At 44.0% G+C, this 27,041-nt stretch overlaps 1 protein-coding gene across 9 annotated transcripts in view; it reads right to left on the reverse strand.

Annotated features, from left to right (window-relative positions):
* Positions 1–27,041, reverse strand: part of inpp4b (inositol polyphosphate-4-phosphatase type II B) — a 1,159,724-nt gene that overhangs the window by 1,069,064 nt on the left and 63,619 nt on the right. For all 9 annotated transcript variants that reach the window (XM_086009058.1, XM_086009093.1, XM_086009068.1 and 6 more), the window contains exon 3: positions 15,266–15,461. In XM_086009058.1, coding sequence (XP_085865184.1) covers positions 15,266–15,383 — 118 coding nt within the window. In that variant the 5' untranslated portion in view covers positions 15,384–15,461. The remainder of the gene's footprint in view (positions 1–15,265; positions 15,462–27,041) is intronic.

A 27,041-nucleotide genomic window follows, 5' to 3' on the forward strand; every position in this document is an offset into this window, starting at 1 on the left:
CATGCAGCCCCCATAATAAACTTGCAAACAGTGAAATCACAAAGAGTCAAATTTCCAAGCTCTGGCCAGAAGCCAAAAATACCTCTCCTATGTTGTCCCAAATCAGAAAGGTCTGTTCCTTGGTCTCTGTCCAGAAATCCAAAGCACTAAAGTCATTGCAGCAAAATGGCTGGCCTTTATAGTTCAGTGTAAGTGCCCTTTAATTAGCGCTCCCCGAGGCCCGCAGGGCCTCTGCTGCGTTCCACTTCACAGTTCTTAACAGCGCCACGCCCACATTGGCCGGGCGCCACTGAATTTCCGGTTTGGGGCGCACAAACAGCGTTGCACGACGAAATGACGTCATAAGCTGCGCGCGCAGCTGAGCGGGCGCAAACACTTTGCGCCGGCGCTAAATGTCAACTGAAGTTGGGCGTTGGCGCAGACCGGCCTGCGCCCGGGCGCTAAGTGCCTAGCGCTGGAAATCTACCCCTCTTATGGCGTTAACGGCTGGCGAACGCAACTGAATTTCTAGGCCAAAATATGAACTCTCAAAAAAAGTTTAAAAGTCTACAAGTCATTATCATAGTTTTCTGCATCTCATTGGTGGCGCTTATTTACAAGTTACAAATGTGAGTAGGTGTTGGCTGCTCCGTAAACTCCTTACAATCACCCTGTAGGGATACAATACATTAAAGTAAACCTTTGATAATATATACAGTTACTGTACCAGATGGACTTCAAAAAACAGGCAGTTTATTGGTTACATAGAAACATAGAAACATAGAGATAGGAACAGGAGTAGGCCATTCGGCCCTTCGAGCCTGCTCCGCCATTCAATGAGATCATGGCTGATCTTCATCTGAGATCTTAGCTGATCTTACCAGTTCAGTACCCCGTCCCCGCCTTTTCTCCGTAACCCTTAATCCCCTTAGCCTTCAGAAATATATCCAATTCTCTCTTGAAAATATTTATTGAATTAGCCCTCACAGCCCTCTGTGGCAGGGAATTCCACAGGCTCACCACTCTTTGAGTGAAGAAATTCTTCCTCATCTCTGTTTTAAATGATTTGCCCGCTATTTTTAGACTGTGGCCCCTGGTTCTGTGCTCCCCTGCCATTGGAAACATTCTCTCTGAATTCAGCCTGTCCAGGCCTGCCATAATTTTATATGTTTCGATGAGATCCCCTCTCAATCTTCTAAACTCCAGTGAGTACAAGCCCAAACTATTCAATCTCTCCTCGTAGGTCATTCCCGCCATTCCAGGTATCAGCCTGGTGAATCGCCGCTGCACTCTTTCCATGGCAAGAACATCCTTCCGCAGATGGGGCGACCAAAACTGTACACAATACTCCAGATGCGGTCTCACCAGCACCTTGTACAGCTGTAGTAAGGTATCCCTATTCCTATACTCGAACCCCCTTGATATGAAGGCCAACATACCATTTGCCTTCTTAATCGCCTGTTGCACCTGCATGCTCTCCTTCAGTGACTGGTGCACAAGAACACCCAGGTCCCTCTGCACTTCCCCATCTCCCAATCTATTGCCATTTAGATAATAATCTACCCTCCTGTTTTTACCCCCAAAGTGGATAACCTCGCATTTATCCACATTATAGTGCATCTGCCACGTATCCGCCCATTCCCCCAACCTGTCCAAATCGCACTGTAGCCTCCTGACATCCTCATCAGAGCCCACCCCTCCTCCTAGTTTAGTGTCGTCAGCGAATTTGGAAATATTGCATCCAATTCCCTGATCCAGATCATTTATATATATTGTGAACAGCTGGGGTCCCAGGACAGATCCTTGCGGCACCCCGCTGGTCACTGCCTGCCACTCCGAAAACGAGCCGTTTATTCCAACTCTCTGTTTTCTATCCGCCAGCCAGTTCTCTATCCACGTTAATACTTTGCCCCCAATCCCATGAGCCTTAATTTTGCATGATAATCTTTTGTGTGGAACCTTATCGAAGGCTTTCTGGAAGTCAAGGTACACCACATCCACTGGCTCTCCCCCATCTATTTTACCAGTTACTTCCTCAAAAAATTCCAGCAGATTAGTCAAACACGATTTACCCTTTGTAAATCCATGTTGACTCTGTCCGATCCTTTCCCCATTTGTCAAGTGCTCCGCTATTTTATCCTTAATAATGGACTCTAGCATTTTGCCCACAACCGATGTAAGGCTTACTGGTCTATAATTCCCTGCTTTCTCTCTACCCCCCTTTTTAAATATTGGGGTAACATTAGCTACCCTCCAATCCACGGGTACTGTTCCCGAGTCAATGGAGTTCCGGAAGATGATCCTTAGAGCATCTGCTATCTCCAGGGCCACCTCCTTAAGTACCCTAGGATGTAGTTTATCAGGCCCCGGGGATTTGTCGGCCTTCAGTCCCCTCAACTTACCCAACACCATATCCCTAGAGATACTAATTTCTGTCAGCTCCTCCCTCTCATTAGTCCCTATGTTTGCCGATATTCCTGGGAGGTTATTTGTGTCCTCCTTTGTGAATACAGAACCAAAGTATGAGTTTAATTGGTCTGCCATTTCCTTATTCTCCATTATATATTCTCCCGAATCGGACTGCAAGGGACCGACTTGGGATTTTACCAGTCTTTTCCTCCTGATATACCGATAAAAGCTTTTGCAGTCTGTCTTTATGTTTGCTGCAAGTTTACTTTCGTATTCTATTTTCCCCTTCCTGATTAATCCCTTTGTCCTCTTTTGCTGTATCCTGTACTGCCCCCAATCTTCCGGTCTGGTGCTTTTTTTTGCCAGTTGATATGCCCTTTTTTTTGATTTTATGCTGTCCCTAATTTCCCTCGTTATCCACGGTTGAGCCACCTTTTTAGGTTTATTTTTATGCCAAACCGGTATAAACATGTTCTGGAATTCTTCCATTCTATCTTTGAATGCTTGCCATTGTCTATCCACTGTCAATCCCCCCAGAAACACCACCCAATCAATCTTACCCAATTCCCGTCTCATACCCTCGTAATTCCCTTTATTTAAGTTCTGGACCTTAGTCTCTGATTCAATTTCCTCACTCTCCATCTCGACTGAGAGCTCGATCATATTATGATCGCTCTGACCCAAGGGGCCTCGTACAAGAAGATTGTTGATAAGTCCCTTCTCATTGCACAATACCCAGTCTAAAATGGCCTGATCTCGAGTCGGCTCCTCGACATATTGGTCCAGATAACCGTCCCGAAAACATTCCAGGAATTCCTCCTCCTCAGAATTTTTACTAATTTGGGTAGTCCAATCAATATGTAAATTAAAGTCACCCATGATGACAGCTGTGCTCTTATCGCACGCTTCTCTAATTTCCCTTTTTATGCCTTCCCTCACCTCCATATTACTATTTGGAGGCCTATATATCACACCCACTAACGTTTTCCTCCCCTTGCTATTTCTCATTTCTACCCATACAGATTCCGTTTCATCCGAGTTAATATCCTTCCTTTCCATTGCATTAATCCCCTCCTTTACCAGCAATGCTACCCCACCTCCCCTACCTTTTTGCCGATCCTTCCTAAATATTGTATATCCCTGGATGTTAAGTTCCCAGCCTTGCCCACCCTGCAGCCACGTTTCTGTAATCCCAATCAAATCATACTTGTTTACCTCTATTTCCACAACTAATTCATCCACCTTGTTCCTAATGCTTCTAGCATTAAGATACAAAGCCTTCAGGCTTGCTTTTTTCAGACTCTCATTATGAATTAGTTTGGCCCTTTGTGTTTCTCTCCTTTGCTTATTGCTTCTCACCTTTCTACCATCTATTTCTGACTTCATATGACTTCCCTCTTTTCCACTATCTAGGTTCCCATCCCCCTGCCAAATTAGTTTAAATCCTCCCGAACCGCCCTAGAAAATATTACCCCGAGGACATCGGCTCCCTCACAGCTCAGGTGTAGACCGTCCCCTTGGTACAGGTCACTCCTCCCCAAGAACTGGTTCCAATGCCTCAAGAATTTAAATCCCTCTCCCTTGCACCACTGCTCAAGCCACGTATTTAGCTTATCTATCTTACTCTCTCTAAACTTATTAGCTCGTGGCACTGGTAGCACCGAGTGTCTCTTGCCTTGTGTTACTGAAGAACCTTCAGTAACACAAGGCAGGAGACATTCGGGGATGAGGGAAGAGAGAAAAAAAATCACCTCAGCTTAATTCTGATATTTTCAGTCATTCTTTCATTAAACAATCAGCAGGAGCAGCACAAGGCAGGAGGGGTCCGCAACAAGGTCAACAGCAACCAGATAAAAAGTTAATTGACTTGAAGTTTTAACAGGAAAGCACTGGGCAGGGAGGACCTGGCAGTAAATCTGAAGAACCAAGAATGAAGCTCGCTCATAAAAGTCCTTTTCTAATCTTGCGATATCCAAAAGCCAATGAAAAAAGAAAATTTTGGAGAAAATCAAAAACCAGTGCTGCAAAAACACAGCGAGACAAGAAACCAAATGACTTCCCAGACTTTCATGGTCTATTTGAATTCCTGTAGGAGAGGGAAGGAACCAGCTGGGGACTTAAAAGATTCCACTGAGATGTGTGGCAATTCACTGGTTAACCAGAACGTTTGCAGAAACCTTGATATCTGAGCTGTCACTCATAATGACAGCACAAATGTGGAGTGCTAACCTGTCATGGTAAATGACTGTAGGTGGACTGCTTAGCACACCACTTCTGTATAATTCAACCCAGCTGCAAGCAGGAGATTTAATACGATTGTAAAAGGCTGCATTTCATTTGTTAAGGCTGTTTGCCTCCGGAAGTATATTCTTATGTTCAAAATTAAGAACTGTATTCTTTTGAGTTACATCAAGACAGAATTGAGAATTTTTTTTTTTCTGTATCTAGGCATTTACAGGAGATTGATTTCATTCTTTTTAATATACTAGCAGCTTCCCCATGACTTTACTCAGTTAGTCAAAGGACACACTGTTTTATAGCAATAATAAGACTGCCTTCAACCAAGTGTGACGGCAGCGTGTCACAGAAAGGGGATTGGCACACTATACATAAGACTTTTATTACTATCAGATCTCCCATGGTTTTGTTCGTGGTTAGTCGGAGGTTATGCTGTTTTGTAACAATAGAGTTATTATGCCATCTAGGAAATCATTTCAGGCCCACGGATCCATGGCAACTGATCCATTCAAATTGCGTTATTACATGGCTTGCTGGGAATCGTACTGGTCCTTTGGGGATTGAATTCCGTAACCCTGTCCATTATTCTGAGAGAACTGTAAATGAGTGGCCTTTAATTTAGATATATTCTTTTACCTATGTTGAATTTTTATCTCTTAGCATTTTTGAAGCCGAGGATATACAGCAAAATGGTATACAACATAATGGAGGTAGGTAACTGGTATTTAGCCGGAGTTTACCTGCACTGGTGAGTAGCCCTAAGCTTTGGTAACACTAGGGCAAACCTAGGCAGAACTAGGATGAGTGCTGGGGTTTACCAGCATGCGGGGGAGGGTTATTGTCTGACAACACTGTGGAGAGGAACCTGGGGTTTGACAGAACTGTGCAGGGGAACCCGAGATAGATGCCAGAGGTTGGTCAGATGCGAGGGGAGGGGCAGAGTCTTGGGATTGGCAACATTGGTTTGTAGGTTCCGGAGATCGCTGTAAACATTGAACTCCTGGCTTCGTGATTCATACATGGATGTCTGTCTCTCAAAATCCATCACTAATTAGAACATTTACATTTTCTAACTATTGTGTTTTTCCTCCCCATTTCCTACTCCAGTCATCCTACGGCCTCACTGACCAAGACTCCAAAGTTAGTGCTGGTTTACCGACAGCTTTTTGTGCTGATGCTGTCCAAGCTCCTCGGTCTATACAGTCATCAGAAAGACGAACTTTTTCCTCCTAACCTTGTCGGCAAAATTAAAAGCCAGATCCTAGAGATGAAAGGTCACTGTCTAGCTTGCAACATCACCCAATCCCCTAGAGGTCCATCTTTAAATGAGAAATCTATTCATTTCAGAACTTCAGCTCATGCAGAGCATGGAAGGAATGTTTCACATCATTTGTCAATCTGTTGCCTCAAGGCCTTGTGCTAGTTATTCACCAGTTTTAGGATTTACTGCTGCTTGTTAGATCTAATGATAAAACTTTCCTTTTGCAGGTTTTTTACATTAGTTACCTCAAAACGTACACTATCCTCCATTTTTTCTCTCCCCTCAATCTCCCTGGACCACGCAGCTCCCACAGCCAACATCATGGGTAACCAACCTGCTATGAGGCCCCCCCAACAATAATCACACAAGCAGCTGCCAGGAAGTGCAAAGAGCGTAGCTCATCATCACTCTCCTCTCCAAGGAGGTACCTGTCTGCTGCTCAGTGCTTTTCCACAGCAGCACAGCCAAAATTGAATACTTAGTGTGAGAATCAAACCTTCATCCCACTACTCTATGACATAGTAGATTGATGTTCCCATCTACTGATCTATCTTGCTGCAAATTTACTTAAGAACGCTTCCACCAGGTTGCAAACATTTTCTTTTTGGCCTGTAAGGTGAGAACTTATGAAAGGATTATCAAATAGCAGTTTAACTTGAGTTGGCTACATGTTGAGATTGCAATCTACAATAGTTAGTTCATTTAAGACATTAATGCAACAAAGTGAGTCCAATGACTCAGCTCTGTTGGAGACCCATTGGTTGGCCAAACACTAACCCCTGGGTCTCCAAAAGCTGGCTTTGCCATCCGCTCAATATGAGCTGATACCAAATGATGTCTAAGACACTATTTGTTAGGTTGATTTTAAAAAGTGCATCAATAGATTTTTGGGCAATTATTTAAATCAAAATAAATTCCTATTTTATCTTTATGCAAGTTTTTTTTTAGTCATTTAATTTTTTAATTACTTGAAAAATTATACACCATAATTTTAATAGCTGGATAACATACAAATACTATATTCAATTGTAAACTTTTATTCAATATAGCAAACAGTAATGAAAAAGTTAATATATGGCATTGCCAGTACTTTGCTAAGTACCAAAACCGCTGATATTACAGAGGCATGATTAGTATGTCTGTATCAATGTGGGTATTGTCAAATGAGTTCTCCCACCAATAAAAAAGGTTAAGCATACAGTATAAATTTTGAATTTATCCAGGGATTATACCATTACACATTATATGCAACAAAGTCACAATACAGCCAATCCCCAGTTATCCATTTTGCTATAGAACAATTCATTAGTATACTGTGTGCCATACTTTTCCACTGTGGCCTTTTTATCTGCAGAACATGCAAACCAAACAGTTAATTATTTTAGGTCTGACAGCACCTCACTTACGCAGAGATTACCCATCATATCTACTCAAGCGCTAGGGAATTTTACTGCAGCACTTCTTTCAGAGTCACTGCTGATGCCTCCCTGCAGTAACTGTAGATATGGCATTTTGTAGCAGAGTGCTCCAATGAAGAAGACGGAGCACTGGTTGCATCACGCAATGCCCTATAAATAATGCCCAGATGTCAAAGAATGGCATTTTCTCTAGTTATGTTATGAACAAATTTGTATGAAAGGTAAATGTTCATTTTTTTTAAAACGTATAAAAATAGACAGCAAATTTTAAGATACATTTAAATCTCCAAAGCCACAGGATAGATTATAAAAATACCAGTTCATTTATAGCTGTGACTTCAAACTCACCTGAAACTCAAATACACTGATGTGAAGTAATCAGGTACATTACCTCCCAAACTGCATTCTACTCGGTCACATCCTTTCTCTACTTACACTAACACTTCTATGTCCTGTTGCTCTTCCCTTTGATTGTTATGCTTATAGCATGTGCATTGCTAGGCAACCAATCCGAGGACAATTTCCTGTGGCAACATTATTACAGTGGAACAGACTTCAAAATAAACAGGTGTCTCATCATTTTAGACAAATGCAGCTTTCAAACAAAATACAAATGCCAATATAAATGCTGTACTTTAAAAAGCACTAAACTTACCTACTGTGCTCACCTAAACCTCTTGCCTTTTACGAATACCTGCATTAAACAAATTGGAAATCTTCTATTACTCAAATTCAATAGCAGACGCTTAACTTTCAACTGACTCATCCAAATTTAACCACCTCGGCGTGCATTATTTCCTTGACAACTTCATCCCTTCCTCTCAAAAGAACCTTAAATCCTTGTGTTGCACACGCGCCAGGCATCTTCTGGGTCTCCCAAGGACCATTATTCATTTGCGAGTCTTGACAGAAAAAGCAATCAGACTATTCAATTGTGAGAGCATCACATGGGAATTAAGACTGATCCTGTCCTCACTCAACATCCATTTCCAGCCAGAGTCACTGGTTACTGATGAGGACCAGGAACCCTAAACAATCTAGGAGCAACAAGGCCAATTCCAAGTGCTGCTACCACTGTACTGGCTCAGATCAGTGAATTTGGTCTGCATGACTCAGCTGCCTAAACTCGCTGAGCTATCGTGGCAGCATACTTACAACTAATTTTGCATTTTACTTCACAAAAATACAGAAATGTAGAGGGAATTTCATCATCAAGAAATAAAAAGATAAACTTTAGCATCTTTTGTCAACTTCAACAGGTGAATGTAGATGACTCAGAAAGCTGCTTTCATGTGTTATTTGAGACCAACATGACAGACTTGAATTTATATCAGCAGAGATTCCCCACCCCAGGATCATCCAACGACTGCATCAATTGTGTGTACCATCTTAAGCAGAACTTTGCTTGCTTGCCACAATATGCCATTGGGTGGAGAAAAAATACCCTCTCACCAAAGATGTATATATATTGTGTGAATGAGTGTACAGAAGATCTGAATGAATAGTGAGCTCTACTGCTAATTATAAAAGGGCTTATGAAAACTACATGAACTAAAACTAAACACTAATGAGATACCATGGATGAATAAAGACACGGAGAATAAAGACATAAGGGATAATTGAGGGTAAGGAAGGAGGCATACACTAAGTATATGGACAGCAGGGGAGAGCTTGACAAGGGAGACTACAAAAAGATTAGGAGAGAAGTAAAAAAAAAAATTAGGAAGGCAAAGAGGAACTATAAAATTAAATTATCAAGGAACATAAAACAAAACAGTAAATTATTCTAGAGGCACATAAATTTTAAAAAAGTCAGGATGGGAATAGGGCCACTAAGGGACGGTCAGGATAAAATCACGGGCAGCAAAAGCGAAATGGCAAAAATATTAAATAATTAATTATTTTGTTTCAGTATTTACCAGGGAGATGGATCAGGTGGACATGACATCAGAAGACAAGATTAGAAATGATATAAATGTAGTTAAAATAGAGGAGAAACATTAAATAAAATAATCAAACTCAGAGGATAAAACCCCTGGTCCAGATGGATTGTATCCATGCATTTTAAAAGAATCTAGGGAAGAGATAGCAAAGGCACTATTACACATTTAATAATTCATTAGAAAAAGATGTAGTGCCAGAGAACTGGTGGATAGCTAACGTTATACCTATATTTAAGAAGGGAGATAAAACATGTCCAAGGAACTATAGACCAGTCAGCTTAACATCGGTGGTAGGAAAAATAATTGTATCCCTACTAAAGGAGAAAATAGAAAAATATCTAGAAACCAAGAATAGAATAACGACTAGTCAACATGGATTTCAAAGGGGAAAGTCTTGCTTGACCAACCTCATTGAATTTTTTGAAAAGATAACAGAGTAGTCAAGGATTCACTAAGATCATGGCTGACCTTCTACCTCAACTCCACTTTCCTGCACTATCCCCATATCCCTTGATTCACTGAATATGCAAAAAATCTATCGATCTCGGTCTTGAATATACTCAACGACTGAGCCTCCACAGCCCTCTGGGGTAGAGAATTCCAAAGATTCACCACCCTCTGAGTGAAGAAATTTCTCATCTCAGTCCTAAATGGCCAACCCCTTATTCTGAGACTGTGACCCCCTGGTTCTAGACTCCCCAGCCAGGGGAAACATCCTCCCTGCATCTACCCTGTCAAGCCCTGTAAGAATTTTGTATGTTTCCATGAGATCACCTCTCATTCTTCTAAATGTGAGAGAATATCGGCCGAGTCTACTCAAACTCTCCTCATAGGACAATCTCCCCATCCCAGGAACCAGTCTGGTGAACCTTCCTTGCACTTCCTCTATGGCAAGTATATCCTTTCTTAGGTAAGGAGACCAAAACTGTACACAGTACTCCAGGTGTGGTTTCACCAGGGCCCTATATAATTGCAGGAAGACGTCTTTACTCTTATACTCAAATCCTCTTGTAATAAAGGCCAACATACCATTTGCTTTCCTAATTGCTTGCTGTACCTGCATGTTAACTTTCAGTGATTTGTGTACAAGGACACCCAGGTCCCTCTGAACACCAACATTTCCCAATCTCTCTCCATTTAAAAAATACTCTGCTTTTCTATTTTTCCTACCAAAGTGGATAATTTCACATTTCTCCACATTATGTTCCATTTGCCATGTTCTTGCCCACTCACTTAGCCTGTCTATATCCCCTTGAAGCCTCCTTGCATCCTCCTCACAACTTACATTCCCATCCAGCTTTGTATCATCAGCAAACTTGGATATATTACACTTGGTCCCCTCATCCAAATCATTGATGTAGATTGTGAATAGCTGAGGCCCAAGCACTGATCCTTACGGTACACCACTAGTTACAGACTGCCAACCCAAAAATGACCCATTTATTCCGACTCTGTTTTCTGTCCGTTAACCAATCCTCAATGCTAGTATATTACCCCCAATCCCATGAGCCCTAATTTTGTTTAATAACCTCGTGTGGCATTTTATCAAATGCCTTCTGAAAATCCAAATACACCACAGAATGGCCTATTTCTGTGCTGTATATTCAATGTAATTCTGTGTACTAGAAATCAGTTAGCATTTTCTGAAAACCAATTAGTGAACAAAAAGAAGCTAAAATGCAAGGTCAGCGTGACTACAATAGTTTTGAACGAGAAAAGCGGACTTACAAACAAAAGAATTAAACATGCTAGAACATAATATTGGATGGCATTAATTAAGGAAAAATTTAATCTGGGAACTAATCACATTACATTGTTCAAACTGATATGAGAAATACAAAAGAACTCATTAAATATAATTAGATAAAGAGTACACAGCCAAGATACTTAATGGTTATATGATGGTGCACTCACTAAATATATAACTAACTTACCATAGTTGTTTATGCCTTTACCAGTACACACCTGTGTAAACTTCCAGCACAAAAATTAAATTAACATTCTATATTAAATATAATTTAGGAGAGATTGTAAAGAGTAGAGATCTTAATTACATCAGGAGACTCCACTACAATTAAACTAATTTATAAATCATGCTGCAGGGAACTTATATTATTGATGTTTATCCACAAATAGCCTAGCTTCTTCCAATTATTAATAAAAATATACAATATTGCTTCCAATCAATTTTTGCAATTGCTACAGACAAGGTCTCTGTTGAAATCTCAGTTATAACAGAAATCCCAGAGCTCGTTTTGGGAGGTGTTCCTGGATGAACAGATACCCAAATTTACCTGAAAATGTTATAAATTTACAGGTGTTAATTTTGGGTTGGCTGTTAATTTTTGCCTTCCACTGACTTTGTGGAGAGTAAAAATCAGACGTGGTGCAAAACGGGTGGCTGATCTGATATCGCCCATTTTATACTGTCGTCCAAAGGCAAAATGACCCTGTCCCAGATTTTGCGGTCTGTGGCGAAGAGATAGCGCTCGGCGCTGACCACGAAGAAAGTTGCCCACAAAGATCTAGTGATCTCTGTGGTGTCGATTTCACCTTTCCCAACGTAAATTTGATTCTGGCACCAAGTTTAGGGGATCTGCAGCATCCAGCAACAGTGATGTCATCAAGCTGGCTAAGCAGCCAATCACATTGCAGAATTCTCACAAACCGCAAACCAGGATGTAAAATGCACCGATTATCATAGAAACATAGAAGATAGGAGCAGGAGTAGACCATTCGGCCCCTCGAGCCTGCTCCGCCATTCAATGAGATCATGGCTGATCATCCAAATTCAGTACCTGGTCCCTGCTTTCTCCCCATACCCCTTGATCCCTTTAGCCTTAAGAAATATATCCAACTCCTTCTCGAATATATTTAATGAACTGGCCTCCACCGCCTTCTGTGGTCCTTCACTTTTAATAAATTTTGCAGAGAGCAAAATAAAGATTGGGACATACACATGGGATTAACGTAGAAGCTGAAATATCAAACAAATTTTCAAAAAAAGTTATATTCAAAACCATGGAATTTTAATCATACTGAAAAAAATTGACATTCCACAAATATATAATTAGTTTTTCAGGGCCAGAACAGTTGTTCAGCAGTAGTTATGACTCAGTACGCTGTTAAAAACCCAGTTACACCTCATCGAGCAAGGCTCAACTTTTTCGGGGGGGTTTTAACAGCGATATTCGCGTAAAAGCTGAAGTTTTCATCTGTTCAGTGATTTCAATTGATTGCTGGTTGCGGGGAGTTCAACAGCATGCCCTGTGGAGGAACAGGGAATGACTGACAGCAACTTCTGGATTTCCGCGTTTAACTGCGCATGTGCGGACACCAGAAGTTACTGTCATTACAACCACAAACTCCGAGCCCGTGTCCATATTTCATTCTCATTATGGTCTATAACACTCAGCACTTTTCTTATTTTTCCAAAGCTAAAGACAAACAAGTCTCTCAAGACATAAATGGTATTTACACAACACTCTCCACTGGTTTAAATATTGGCCCAGAAATTAGGGTCTCCACGGGTGAGTACGCACGGGGTACTCACCCGTAGGCCCAATGGAAGTGCCGGTTTCCTGCATGCACTGCGCATGCGCGGGAAACCGGCACTTCCATTCCCCTGAAAGCAGGGGTTCAGAGGTCGAACGTGTGCGCGGGAGAGGCTGCGCGTGCGCATCGAACTTTGTTTTTTTTTTATATACAGGTTTTCCCAGGAAGGTAAGCCTGCAGAATTTAGATATGTAAAAAGCAGGCGTAAGGCCTGCTTTTTACAAGGTAAGTGGTGAATTAATTAAAATTAAAACATTTTTTCCACAGGTTTATTATTTTTAAATACTTTAAAGCAAGGTAAGTTTATTTTTAGCCCTGTTAGAAAATAAAATTATATTTTTCAAAAATTTAAATTATTGTTTAAAATAGTTATTTCATTTAATTTATAGTTTATTTTAAAAATGTGATTTTTTAAAAATTTATTTGAAGATTTAGTGATGTTTTGTAAGAAGGGCCCGTAGTATTTCTAAATTTGACAGCACTTCCTGTCAGACTTATGAATGGAGCATTCCCTGCCCCGATTGGCTCCCCATGGCCCACGTGATCCCAGGGGACGCTTCGAACGAACTGCGCCCCTGGGATACGCAAGCACTGCACGCGGGCAGCTGGACCAGGCCCCGTATCGGAATTCCACGGGGTCCCAGAGCTCAACGGCCGGCGCGCAAGGTAAGTGCAGATCGGGGGCTTGCACCCGCAGGAAGCCCCCGACCCGAATTTCTGGGCCAATGTACATTTCATGCACGTTTCAAGTAACGTACCCAATAAATTAGAAGACTGTGTCTAATTTAAACAAAAATGCAGAAAAAATAAGTAAATAAGGAAGCAAAGAATGAATAAAGGATGAACAAATCATCAACCCCATTCCCTCCACCCGATCATGATTTCAGCTCAACCCATTTAATCTGCCGAAGGAAAGGTTCTGCATAAATACTTCCTGATTTGCAAGGAAAACTCCAGAAAATCTACCCATCCACACTCTTCACAATTTACCACTCACTAACTCAGTTGCCCTTCAAATGACATCTCCCTCTCACAGGCCCAAGAGCGCAGGAACCATTAATCTCAGTGGAATATTTTGATCATCTTATTCCTATTACATTTCTCCAAACAGATCTTTAACTAGTTCTTTTTTGAATGAGTTGAATTAAAACAGCAACAACTGCTTTTGCTGGAAAATAAAACCCCATACTACTTTGTGCAAGAGAAAATCTGACTTTTGGTTTGTTCATTTTAAATCTGCAGCCACTGCTTCCCGACTCACAAACTAAATAATCTGCTGATATCCACATCCTCCATGTCTCTCATCCTACCTTCTCCAATAAAATGAAAACAAGTTCAGTTCTGTGAATCTCTGCTCACAATGTAGAGCTGCAAGTTCCAGATTCATTCTACGCCCTTTTAACTGAACGTCCTCCAACTGTTGAATATCCTTCTAAATGTAGGATGGGAGATTCTACCAGAAAGATTAGGTCAATCTGGTTAGAGTGTAGACTATATTGTGTAATCCCTGATAATGTACTCTAACTACAAGATTATACCCTTTCGTGAATCATGAGCACTATTTCAGGCAAAGATGTAATTTCTCTGATGATACAATTTTTCACTATTTCTAAAAGCCACATCAAAAAGAGCCAACAATACTGTCGCAAAGGCCAGACCAACAACTCCATTCTATTGAAAAGTCAATCATTTAAAAATAAAGCTAAAAGAACTTCCATTTACATTATGAAACACAGAGTCAGTGTAGGAAACTATGCTCCAGCAACTATTAACCAAGGAAAGCACATAATGACTCTAATATGTTAATCAATAGAAAATAAATCTTAAAAACAAATATTACAGAGGAGGTAATAGCTTATGACCCAACACGTAATAAGTTACGTGGACATCATAACCTTCAACTGAATGACCCATGTATCCATCATTATATAAAGCATATTACAGGAAACTTTCAATTAACCGGCCCCTAAATAACCGGAACGCTCTATCCACCGGCAAAATTCAGGAGTCGGTTCCGGTAACTTTTATTACTTTTATTACTCCATTTGTTGCTGTGCAAGGGTGTAGCTGAAGCTGTTGCTAAGCTACAGAGACGCTTGCAACTTGTGCCGATTGTTTTGAAGCTGTTGCAACAGGGTTTGTTGCTTTATACGGAGCTCTGAGCTCCGTATCTTTTACTATAGCGTTCGGTTATCCGGAATTGTTGATGAACCGGCACCACGTCGGTCCTGTCCGTGCCGGATACCAGAAAGTTTCCTGTATTGTAATATTAAACAACAATTAATTTAAAAAAGTATAACACAACCTTTACTGGTACGTTATTGTAACAAAATAGACAAAAGGAAAAAGATGAATCAAACTTTTTTTTCTGGGAGGGGATTTTAAGTTTTCTGTAGTAATTAATGGGTATTAATTTCAGGCCCATTTTCATAAACTTAGACACAAAATAATTTTAACTTAACCTTGATGTTTTCTCCGCTTAGCTGTGGATTTCCTGCACGTTTTCAATATGCCTTCCTTTTCAAAACAGATTGGAGGTTTCTGGGCGAAGGAGAACAGTTCGGCTGAGTTGAATTTCATTTCATTACAGCAATGATGAAATGGAAGATGAAGACAGACTTAATGTAGCAGTCAATACAGCAAGATCAGCATCGGTTGCTAAACACAAAATAAAATGAATAAATCAAGTTATTCTCCCAATAGAAAATGCAAACTCTAGAAAACCTGAAAGCATCCGTTTTCCTTCCTGTCTATTTATTTTGCTAACAGTGATACATTCAGGTTACAGAGACACTGTTGCTATAGTAAAGTACCTTGAAAGACACTCGACCACATTTGTGCACTGAGCAATTTACAATGAAAAGAGCAGCAATACTGGATTAATATTGAAAATATGAAAACAACATTGTGAAATATTTCTGATGCAAATGACATTTACTTATTAGTTTATCCTGCAATGTTCCTCACTTGTTGTCACCCCACCCCATTTAGGCACTGACTAATGCTGGAGTACATTTGTACAGGTGGCAACAGTCCTTCAGCTTATGTGTAAACCAGTGAATCCCAGGAGACCAATCAATCATGGGTGGCAGAGGCCAATGCTGACCATCAACTTGCAATCTGGAGAATAGGTCACCCAATAAAATTCAGGAGCAGGAATTCCAAAACCAGTTTTATTACCTAGTGCCTGGGGATGTTGAAGCTAATTGTATCACTCCTTATTGCTACTCCAAGCAAGATAAGCTGACTAAACCACACTAGAGTTTGATTCTATTCTTTGTGGGGCAGGAACACAGCAGGTGGTGCATTAAGCCACTGAGGGTCCTTCGCTGTACTCATTGAAATGAGGTCATTGACATTTTCTGGTTGGCAAACAGTAACTAGTGGGGTGCCACAAGGATCGGTGCTGGGGCCCCAACTATTTACAATCTACATTAATGACTTGGATGAAGGGATCGAGTGTAATGTAGCCAAGTTTGCAGATGATACAAAGATGGGTGGGAAAGCAAGTTGTGCAGAGGACTCAAAGAATCTGCAAAGGGATATAGACAGGCTAGGTGATTGGGCAAACATTTGGCAGATGGAGTATAATGTGGGAAAGTGCGAGGTTATCCACTTTGGCAGGAAAAATAAAAAAGCAAACTATTATTTAAATGGAGAGAGATTACAGAATGCTACAGTTCAGAGGGTCCGGGGGGTGGGGGGGGGTTCCTTGTGCATGAAACACAAAAAGTTAGCATGCAGGTACAGCAAGTAATCAAAAAGGCAAATCGAATGTTGGCCTTTATTTCAAGGGGTTTGGAGTATAAAAGCAGGAAAGTCCTGCTACAACTGTACAAGGTATTGGCGAGACCACACCTTGAGTACTGCGTACAGTTTTGGTCTCCTTATTTAAGGAAGGATATACTTGCATTGGAGGCAGTTCAGAGACTATTCACTAGGTTAATTCCAGAGATGAGGAGTTTGACTTATGAGGGAAGGTTGAGCAGGCTGGGCCTATACTCATTGGAATTTAGAAGAATGAGAGGTGACCTTATCAAAACATATAAAATACTGAGGGGGCTCGACAGGGTAGATGCAGAGAGGATGTTTCCCCTCATGGGGAAATCTAGAACTTGGGGGCACAGTCTCAGAATAAATGGTTTCCTTTTTAGAACTGAGATGAGGAGGAACTTCTTCTCTCAGAGGGTCGTAAATTTGTGGAATTCTCTGCCCCAGAGCGCTGTGGAGGCTGGGTCATTAAATATATTTAAAGTGGAGATAGACAAATTTTTGCAAGATAAGGGAGTGAAGGGTTATGGGGAGCGGGCTGCGAAGTGGCTTTGAGCCCTAGATCAGCCATGATCTTATTGAATGGCGGAGCAGGCTCGAGGGGCCAAGTGGCCTATTCCTGCTCCTATTATTTATGTTCTTATGTTATGTAAATATTATATGTATATCCCTCAGACTAAAATTGGTTTGAAAAGATTGTACCTTTGTTAAACAGATATTGCCTTTCAAAGTTTGCTGCATGTAGACACAGATACACACACACAGATATATAGAGGCGGATATTAAGAGACAAACACAAATACATGCATATATACACACATACAAAATCTGTTTCGTCATCATTTTTAGGCTCATTTTTCACTACTAGATTGAGGGTTTTTCTTTCATTTGTTCTTGGAATGAGGGTGACATTGGCAAGGCCGCATTTATTTCCCATCCCTAGTTCACTTAAAAAGGTGGTGTTGGGTCTTCTCCTTAAACTGCTGCAGTCCTTGTGCTGGTGGCCCTCCCACAAAAGGTGTTTTGTAAGGAAATCCAGCATTTTCGCCCGGTGATGAAGGAATGGCTGTATTTCTCTACGTCAGGATGGGGAGTGATTTTCAGGAGAAATTGGAAATAATGGCCTTCCTACAATCTTATGGCTGTTGTCCTTCTTGGTGGTAGGGGCTGTCGAAGCAAACGTGGTAAGTTGGTGCAATGTATCCTCTAGATAGCAGTACATAATGCAGTCATAGTTCCCCCAGTAGTGGCTGGGGTGGGTATCAAGTCAAATGGCAAGGTGCCGATCAAGCAACAGCTGTGTTCTGGATGGTATTGAACTTCTTTCATAATGTAGCTGTGCCTGTTCAATCAAGTGATGAATATTGCAGCGCATTTCTGAGTTGAGCCTTGCAGATGGTGGAGAGGGTCCAAGGGGTCAAGAGGTAAACATAACATAGAAGATAGGAGCAGGAGTAGGCCATTCAGCCCCTCGAGCCTGTTCCGCCATTTAATGAGATCATGGCTGATCATCCAAATTCAGTACCCTGTCCCTGCTTTCTCCCCATATCACTTGATCCCTTTAGCCTTAAGAAATATCTCTACTCATTGTGAGTTACAAAATGAGCTACTCATTGCAGACTAACCAGCCTCTACTCTGCTCTTGTAGCCATATTGTTGATAATGGTTAGTCCAGTTAAGCTTCTGGTTAATGGTTACCCCAAGGATGTTGATGGTGGCAGACTGGGCGACGATGGTGTTATTGAAGGTCAGGATGAAGTGGCTGGGTCTTTTTTTCTTAGAGGTGGTCATTGCCTGTCACTCATCAGCCCCAAGCTTGGATGTTGGCCAGGTCCTTACTGTAGACTAACATGGGCTGCTTCATTATCAAAAAGGAGTTGTGAATGGAGCTGAACACTGTACAAACATTACCAAAAAGCTCCAGTCCTGAGCTTATGATTGCAAGAAGTTCACTAATCACAGAATCACAGAATCTACAGTGCAGATAGAGGCCATTTCGGCCCATCGAGCCTGCACCGACACATATCCCACCCTATCCCTGTAACCCCATGTATTTAATCCCCTAACACTAAGGGTCAATTTATCATAGCCAAATCAACCTAACCTGCACATCTTTGGACTGTGGGAGGAAACCGGAGCACCCGGAGGAAGCCCACGCAGACACGGGGAGAATGTGCAAACTCCATGAAGCCGCTGAAAATGGTTGGACTGAGGACACTGCTGAGAAACTCTGGCTACAATATCCTGGGGCTGCAATGATTGGCCTCCAACAACCATGAACATCTACCTTTATGTCAGGTTCGATTCCAGCCACTTGACCTCAGTTTTGCTTCAGCTCTATGGTGCCATGCTTGGTTGAATGCTGCTTTGAAGTCGAAGACAATTATTGTCACCTCTCTCCTGGCATTCATCCCTATGATTAAGTCTGGAGCCAAGTAGTTCTGGCGGAACCCAAACTGAGCATCAACAAGCAGGTTGGGATAAGATTTCTGAGATAAAACTGACTGATTTTGCTATGCAGAAACCAGAATTTTGTGCATCAGACTTACAAAAGCTCTTAAAGCCAATCGTCCCATTTATAATTTAGAAATATATATTTATCCACTCTACCTCTTCCATATCTCGCTCTCTCTCTCGTGTATCTATAGACATATAATTGTTAGTGTATGCCAAATATTGCACGTCATGTTGCAGATTAAAGCAACCAAACAATATTAAATTGTAAGTCTCTGGTCAGTGTGCTCATTTTAAAGAGGGCATTCTTACGTTGTACCGTAGGAATTGACGAATTCCTAACTAATAACTGAGGTCGACTCAGGAGATTAATCAAACAGGTCTTTAATGCAAGACTAAACGAGTTCAAACAGTTTGATGAGATCGATACAGGAGAGCCACGAAAACAGGTCTTAACAAGATGGAGATTCCACGAGGACTGCCTGGGCAGTCACGTGGTTTGCGATGTGACGTCATCGCGTTTGCCCGCGTTTTCCCGCGCTCTTAAAGGGGCCACGCCCCGTGCATACAAACACTATATACAAAACAAAGTAATGTCTAACACAATGGTACAGGCTTAGGCTGGTGTTAGAACATCGTTAAAGGGAATTATGTACAGTTGCCCAGAGTCATTCAGTGGCTCCGCCACATGCACCCCCCAGAATTCGCTTTAACGGACAAAGTCAAACGGTGAGGGGGTCTGATGAGCCTGTCGGAACGACTCCTGTACTCCTGAGGTGGAGGCTGCCGGGCGGCTGGCGGTCTGTTGCACTTGGTCTGCCGTAACGGCAATGGGTGGCCGACCTCGTCTCGGCGGTTGTGCTGTCTCGACGGGGCGGTCGAGGTCCAGATGTGCTGGCTTTAGTCGATCGACTGAAATGTGGTCCGGTTTACCACCGACATCTACCTTGAAGGTTTTGTCCCCTGCCTCCAACACGTGGAAGGGACCAGTATATGGGGCCTTGAGTGGATCCCTATGAGCATCGTGGTGAAAAAAGACGTATTCTGCCTTGTGAAGCTCCGTTGGAATGTGCGAACTCTGCAGCCCGTTGTGCGAAGTGGGCACCGGCGCGAAACATCTGGCCGCCTCTTGGTGACTAGTAAGCTGGTCAGAAGCGGACCAAGGCTTCGTCGATTCTGGTAGGAAATCCCCTGGGACTCACAGCGGTTGACCGTACACCAGCTCCGCGGATGAAGAGTGAAGATCTTCTTTGGGGGCCGTGCGAAGGCCCAACAGGACCCACGGTAGCTTGTCTGCCCATCCAGCGTCCTGGAGGCTGGCCCTCAGGGCAGCTTTGAGTGACCGGTGGAAACGTTCACAGAGACCATTCGCCTGTGGGTGGTAGGCTGTGGTACGGTGTAATTTGACACCGAGTCCTTGGGCCACTGCATTCCAGAGTTCAGAGGAAAATTGTGGTCCCATGTCTTAAGAAATATCTGCGGGCACTCCGAAACAGGCGACCCAGGTGGAAATGAACGCCCTGGCCACATCCGCCGAAGTAGTGGATGATAGGGGAACCGCCTCTGGCCATCTGGTGGTGCGGTTAACCATGGTCAGGATGTGTGAAAAACCATGGGAGGGTGGGAGTGGACCCACCAGGTCCACATTGACATGGTTAAACCGTCGCTCCGGAACTGTGAAGGTGGCCAATGGAGCTTTACTTTGGCTTTTTGGCATCCTTGTGCATGCCGTACCATACGAATTTCGCTGACATCAGCTTCTGAGAGGCCTTCATTCCTGGGTGTGACAACCCATGTATGGCCTCGAACACTTTGCAGCGCCAGACGGCCGGTACGATAGGGCGAGGGTCCCGCACAGAGACATCACACAAGAGCGTCGTACCTGCCGCATGGAACTTGACGTCGGCCAACTGGAGGCCAGTGACGGTGGTTCTGTAGGCCTGGACTTCTGGGTCCGAGGCTTGATCCGCTGCCATGAGGACGTAATCGATGCCTAAATGAACCATATTGACGGTCGCGCGGGAGAGGCAGTCGGCCACCAGGTTGTCCTTACCGGCCACGTGCTGTATATCCGTGGTGAACTCGGATATGTAGGTCAGTTGACGTTGCTGTCGAGATGACCACGGTTCGGCGGTCTTGGCCATGGCGAAGGTGAGCGGCTTATGGTCCACGAAGGCGGTGAAGGGGCGTCCTTCCAGGAGGAAGCAAAAATGGCGGATGGCCAGAAAAAGAGCAAGCAACTTCCGGTCGAACGTGCTATACGCTCTCTCTCGTTCCGCCGTAGTTGACGGCTGAAGAATGCCAATGGCTGCCACGTCCCGTTCACCCACTGCTCTTGCACGGCGCCGATTGCGTAGTCTGATGCGTCGATGGTAAGGGCGATGGTGGCTCCTGGCAGCGGGTGCGCCAGCATAGTCGCATTGGCCAAGGCGCTTTTGGTGTCGGCGAACGCCCGGGCCATGTCAACCGTCCAGTCTACCGTATCTTTGCCAGTCTTGCCCTTGAGGGCCTCGTACAGGGGCTGCATGAGTAGTGCTGCCTTAGGCACGAAACGGTGGTAAAAGTTTACCATGCCTAGGAATTCCTGCAGGGCCTTAATGGTTTGCGGGCGTGGAAAGGACGTCACCGCCTCTACCTTCGCTTGTAAAGGAACCGCTCCCTCTGAAGTGAAGCGATGCCCCATGAAATCAATTTGTTGCAGGCCAAACTGACACTGGGCCGGGTTGATAATCAGGCCGTGTTGGCCGAGACGTCGAAAAAGGATGCGAAGGTGACAGATGTGTTCTTCTTTAGTGGGACTGGCAATGAGAATATCGTCCAGGTAGACGAAGAGGAACTTGAGGTCCCGCAGCACTGAGTCCATCAGGCGTTGGAAAGCCTGGGCGGTGTTCTTTAACCCAAACGGCATTCTTAAAAACTCAAAAAGGCCGAATGGGGTGATGACTGCAGGCTTCTGGACGTCTTGGGGATGAACGGGGACCTGGTGGTAGCCCCGGACGAGGTCGACTTTCGAGAAGGCAGTGTTCCCTGTGTTCTGGACTTATGGACTTTTTACATGCAGATAGCAGCCTCTGGTGGTGGTTATTGTGTTAGCAGTGTTTGTATACAGCAGAGGTCAGTTGACCTTTCTTCCTGTTTGACCCAGAAGGAGTTTTCCCAGAACGAACCTGGCAGAGTAATGGAGAATTCCATGAGGGATTCGCAATCCAGTGTAATCTGATCTCATATATTAGGCCAGACGCAATATCTGTGAGTATCTTTGTTTGTTAACATGATAGCAACTTTGTCAGTGTAGTATTTGACAATACTTTGTTTATAAAAGGTTAATAGTTAGTATTTACAGAAGTTAGTCCAAATGTTAGTTAGTTATACAATTAGTCTATTCTATTGTTGTTAATATGTTTATATCTTATGTAATATCTAATGTACAGTACTCAGTTTTATGTACAAAACATACTTTGTCTTTGTTTACAGTTTCACAAATTTGTTCAAGTAAAGCTTCAAAACCGCAAACCGGCTTCACGAGGAATTATTTGAATAAGTGTTTAACTTGCTGGATAACTAGATAGGAGCACGTCTAGCGAAGCCAGTGCAGTGAAACAATAGCATTACGGCTAGCTGTGAAGAGTGGAGCAGGAGGAACTCAGAGTAAGTCTTCACCTTGTACACCACACCTACCTCACATCAACATGTTAGAAGATAATAACGAAAATGCTTTGCAGCAATTAGAAGACCTTAAACAGGCAGACGAAACTGTAGAATATGACAATCGGTCTATAAGCTCTGGTTACTACAGATCGCAAGCTGGTTCACGGTCATCAGGTGGTTCTAGAGTAAGCATGGCCATCGCCAAAGCACGGGCTAAGCTAGTAGCAGCTCAAGCCAGAGCTGCGCATGCGGACAGAGAAATAGAAATAAAAGTAAAACAGGCCCGTCTCCAAGCTGAACACCAAGCTGAACAGGCCCGTCACCAGGTTGAACACCAGGCTGAACAGGCCAGTCTCCAAGCCACATTAGAAGCTCTGCAGCAACAAAATGAGACAGATGCTGCATTAGCTGAGACACAAGTATTCGAGGCAATTTTGGAGGGAGCTGATCCCAAGACAGCTTACAAACCTTTAATTCCCGTTCCGCAGCAGAGTCGACGACGGCGCACTAGAGATTACGTGAACGATCATGCCGACATACAGTTTACGAGAGAGAGGGATGGAGACCCGCACATCTCTACAGACGCAAGCACTTCATACAACATGCCCCAAGGTGCCAACCAAGGTCAAAGTAGACAGCGTGCCTCAAGCCGCAGAGTCTCCCCCAGCAAAACGGAAGACACGGTACAGAGGTATAGAACGCTGAATAGAGAAAGTCAGCAGCAAACCCCTCTCGTTTCCTTGAGACCCCCAACAGAGCCCCTATTCAGGGCAACCCTGGCACAGGTCCCAGCACCTACGACCTTGCCAAATACCTTGCACGCAGCCAGCTGGTGACTACAGGGTTAACCAAGTTTGATGACAGGCCGGAGAATTATCGGGCTTGGAAGTCCTGCTTCCACGATGCCATATCGGGCTTAGACCTGTCGGCAGGAGAAGAGCTCAGCCTTCTTATCAAATGGCTCGGCCCAGAGTCCGCCGAACAGGCACGCAGGATAAAAGCGGTCAATGTGGGACAACCGCCAGCGGGGTTGAAAATGGCTTGGGCGAGGCTGGAAGAAAGCTAACGCTCGCCTGAAGCCATTGAAAGGGCTCTGTTTGACAGGTTGGAGAACTTTCCGAAGGTGACGAATAAGGAACCCCAGAAGCTCCGCGACCTTGGAGATCTGCTGTCGGAACTCGAAGCCGCAAAGCAGGACGGCTACCTACCCGGCCTATCATACTTAAACACTTCCAGAGGGGTAGGTCCCATCATTGAGAAGCTTCCATTTAACCTGCAGGAGAAATGGATATTGTTTGGGTCAGAGTTCAAGCTAAAACACAACGTTACCTTCCCTCCATTCTCTGTGTTTGCCAACTTCATCCGTAAAGAAGCCAAAGCCAGGAACGACCCAAGCTTCAACCTCTTCTCCTCCCACACAGCACTTGCCAGAAGAGACAAGTTTGACAGACATGGAAAGACACCAATATCTGTCCACAAAATGCAAGTGTCTTCAACTGAGAACACAAAGATTCAGAAGAAACCTGAGGATATGAGCAAACAATGCCCTATCCATAACAAGCCCCATCCATTAAAGAAGTGCAGAGGCTTCAGGGAGATGTCCCTGGAAGATCGGAAACAATATCTCAAAGAGAATTCTATATGTTTCAAGTGCTGCTCTTCCACGAACCATCTCGCCAAGAACTGCAAGGTAGATGAAAAATGCACAGAATGTGAAAGTGATCAGCACATTTCAGCACTCCACCCAGGCCCAGCTCCTTGGAAGTCAGAGTCGCCTCCTCCCGCCTCAGAGCACGGCAGGGAGAGAGAGGGAGCTGCCGGTCCGGAGATTACATCCTGGTGCACCAAGGTGTGTGGAGAAGGAGTGAGCGCAAGAGCATGCTCCAAGATATGCCTCGTTAACGTGTACCCTGTAGGACGTCGCCAGGAATCTGAAAAGATGTATGCCATACTAGATGAACAAAGCAATCGTTCTCTAGCAAGATCCGAGTTCTTCAACATCTTCAAGGTCAAAGGAAGTCCTTCGCCTTACACGCTGAAGACGTGTGCTGGACTTTCAGAGACAGCCGGCAGGAGGGCCTGCGGTTATGTTGTTGAGTCAGCCGACGGGAAGATTGGCCTCCCCCTTCCCACACTCATCGAATGTAATCAAGTCCCCGACAACCGTTCTGAGATTCCCACTCCGAATGCTGCTCATCATCACCGTCATCTGCGACGCATTGCAGACGAGATCCCACCTCTTGACCCAGATGCAGGCATACTTCTGTTGTTGGGAAGGGACATCCTGAGGTTACATCAGATAAGGAAACAGATCAACTGTCCACATGACGCCCCTTTCGCCCAAAGGCTAGACCTCGGCTGGGTCGTCGTTGGAGACGTGTGCCTCAAGGGCGCTCACAAGCCATCTCAGGTGAGCACACTCAAGACTTCCATCTTGGAGAATGGTCGTCCAAGCTACCTTACCCCATGCAGTAGTCAGATCCGAGTGACAGAGAAGTTCACTCATACGGCTCAGCCGCAGAAAACCCCAGCGCTGATCTCCACAGACAGCACACAGATGATGCTCACTGGCGAGAACCCGGGTCAGTCAGTCTTCTGTCGCACCACCAACGATCACAAACTTGCTCCATCGATCGACGACATGCGATTCCTCCAGATTATGGACAATGAGGTCTCTCGTGACAGCTCTAACAGCTGGGTTGCACCCATACCCTTCCAGAACCCCAGACAACGGCTGCCGAACAACAGGGAGTATGCCTATAACCGTCTTAACTCACTCCGTCGCACACTAGAGCAGAAGCCAGAGATGAAAGCGCACTTCCTAGAATTTGTCAAGAAAATCCTTGTCAACGATCATGCAGAGATAGCTCCTCCACTCCAGGAAGGCCAAGAGTGTTGGTACCTCCCTTCCTTCGGAGTCTATCACCCCAAAAAGCCGGAACAGATCCGCGTGGTGTTCGACTCCAGTGCACCATATCAGGGAGTCTCTCTCAACAATGTACTCCTCACAGGGCCCGATCTCAACAACAGCCTCTTGGGGGTACTCATGAGATTCAGGAAAGAGCCCGTCGCCATCACTGCCGATATCCAGCACGTTTCATTGCTTTGTGGTGAGAGAAGACCACAGAGACTTCCTCCGCTTCCCGTGGTATCGGGACAATGACGCCAACAGAGACATTGTGGACGACAGAATGCGTGTCCATGTCTTCAGCAATAGCCCATCCCCTGCTGTCGCCATATACGGACTGAGGAGGGCTGCCAAGGAAGAAGATGATGACTTTGGCAGCGATGTGAGAGGGTTCATCGAACGAGAGTTCTATGCCGACGACGCACTGAAGTCATTCCCAACCGAAGCAGAGGCCATCAGTACCCTTGGACGAGCTCAGGAACTACTTGCACTATCCAACCTCAGGCTACACAAGATAGCCTCTAACAGACCAGCAATGATGGAGGCATTCCCCCCTGAAGATCGTGCTAAGGGCGTCAAAGATCTAGACCTCTTTACTGATGACCTCCCCCTACAGCGTAGCCTAGGAGTGTCTTGGAACATAGCAACAGACACGTTCACGTTCCAAGTCTCAGATGCCAAGAAACCCTTCACACGTAGAGGAGTGCTCTCTACAGTCAACAGCCTATACGACCCTCTTGGCTTCTTAGCCCCTGTCACCATACAAGGCAGGCTGCTCCTCAGGGAACTCTCCACACGCGCTGAAGAGTGGGATTCACCTCTCCCTGAAGAGATGGAAGCAGAGTGGGATAGATGGAGAGACTCACTCCAAGACTTACAAGAAATCCGAATACCTCGCTCCTATACGTCCTTCTCTCCCTTAAATGCCCAATCCAAAGAGCTTTGCGTCTTTGCAGACGCATCCGCTAAGGCCATTGCAAGTATGGCTTATCTGAAGGTCACTGTAGTGATCAATAGCATGTCATTCTATAGTGGACACTAGGTGGAGCCGTAGAGCTGTATATAGCTGTATGTATAAGACTACACTACCCAGCTATATATTATATTAAGACTACATTACCCATGAGGCTAGGCTACCCACAAGGCAGCAGTCAAGATGGAAGCCTCTACAAGATGCTATACAAGTCCACATGCGCTCAATAAAAGTAATTAGCAAAAGCTAGCGTGTTCATAATAAGAATGTCTAGTTATTAATGAACATAACATGGTACCAGGGTGGTGAAGATCTGCTGAAAATTGTGAAAAGCGACATGGAGAATTTGAAGACACCAGAGCGTTTGAAACTCACAGAAAAAATCGTCTACAATTGGCAGACCTTTAAACAGCAATTCGAACTCTACATTGCAGCCATCGGATTCGGTACGAAGCCAGACGCAAGGAAGATAGCGTTGCTGCTT

The sequence above is a fragment of the Somniosus microcephalus genome, chromosome 2 (assembly GCF_052327205.1).
Source record: "Somniosus microcephalus isolate GS21.2 chromosome 2, FLI_Smic_1.0, whole genome shotgun sequence".
Classification (NCBI taxonomy): domain Eukaryota; kingdom Metazoa; phylum Chordata; class Chondrichthyes; order Squaliformes; family Somniosidae; genus Somniosus; species Somniosus microcephalus.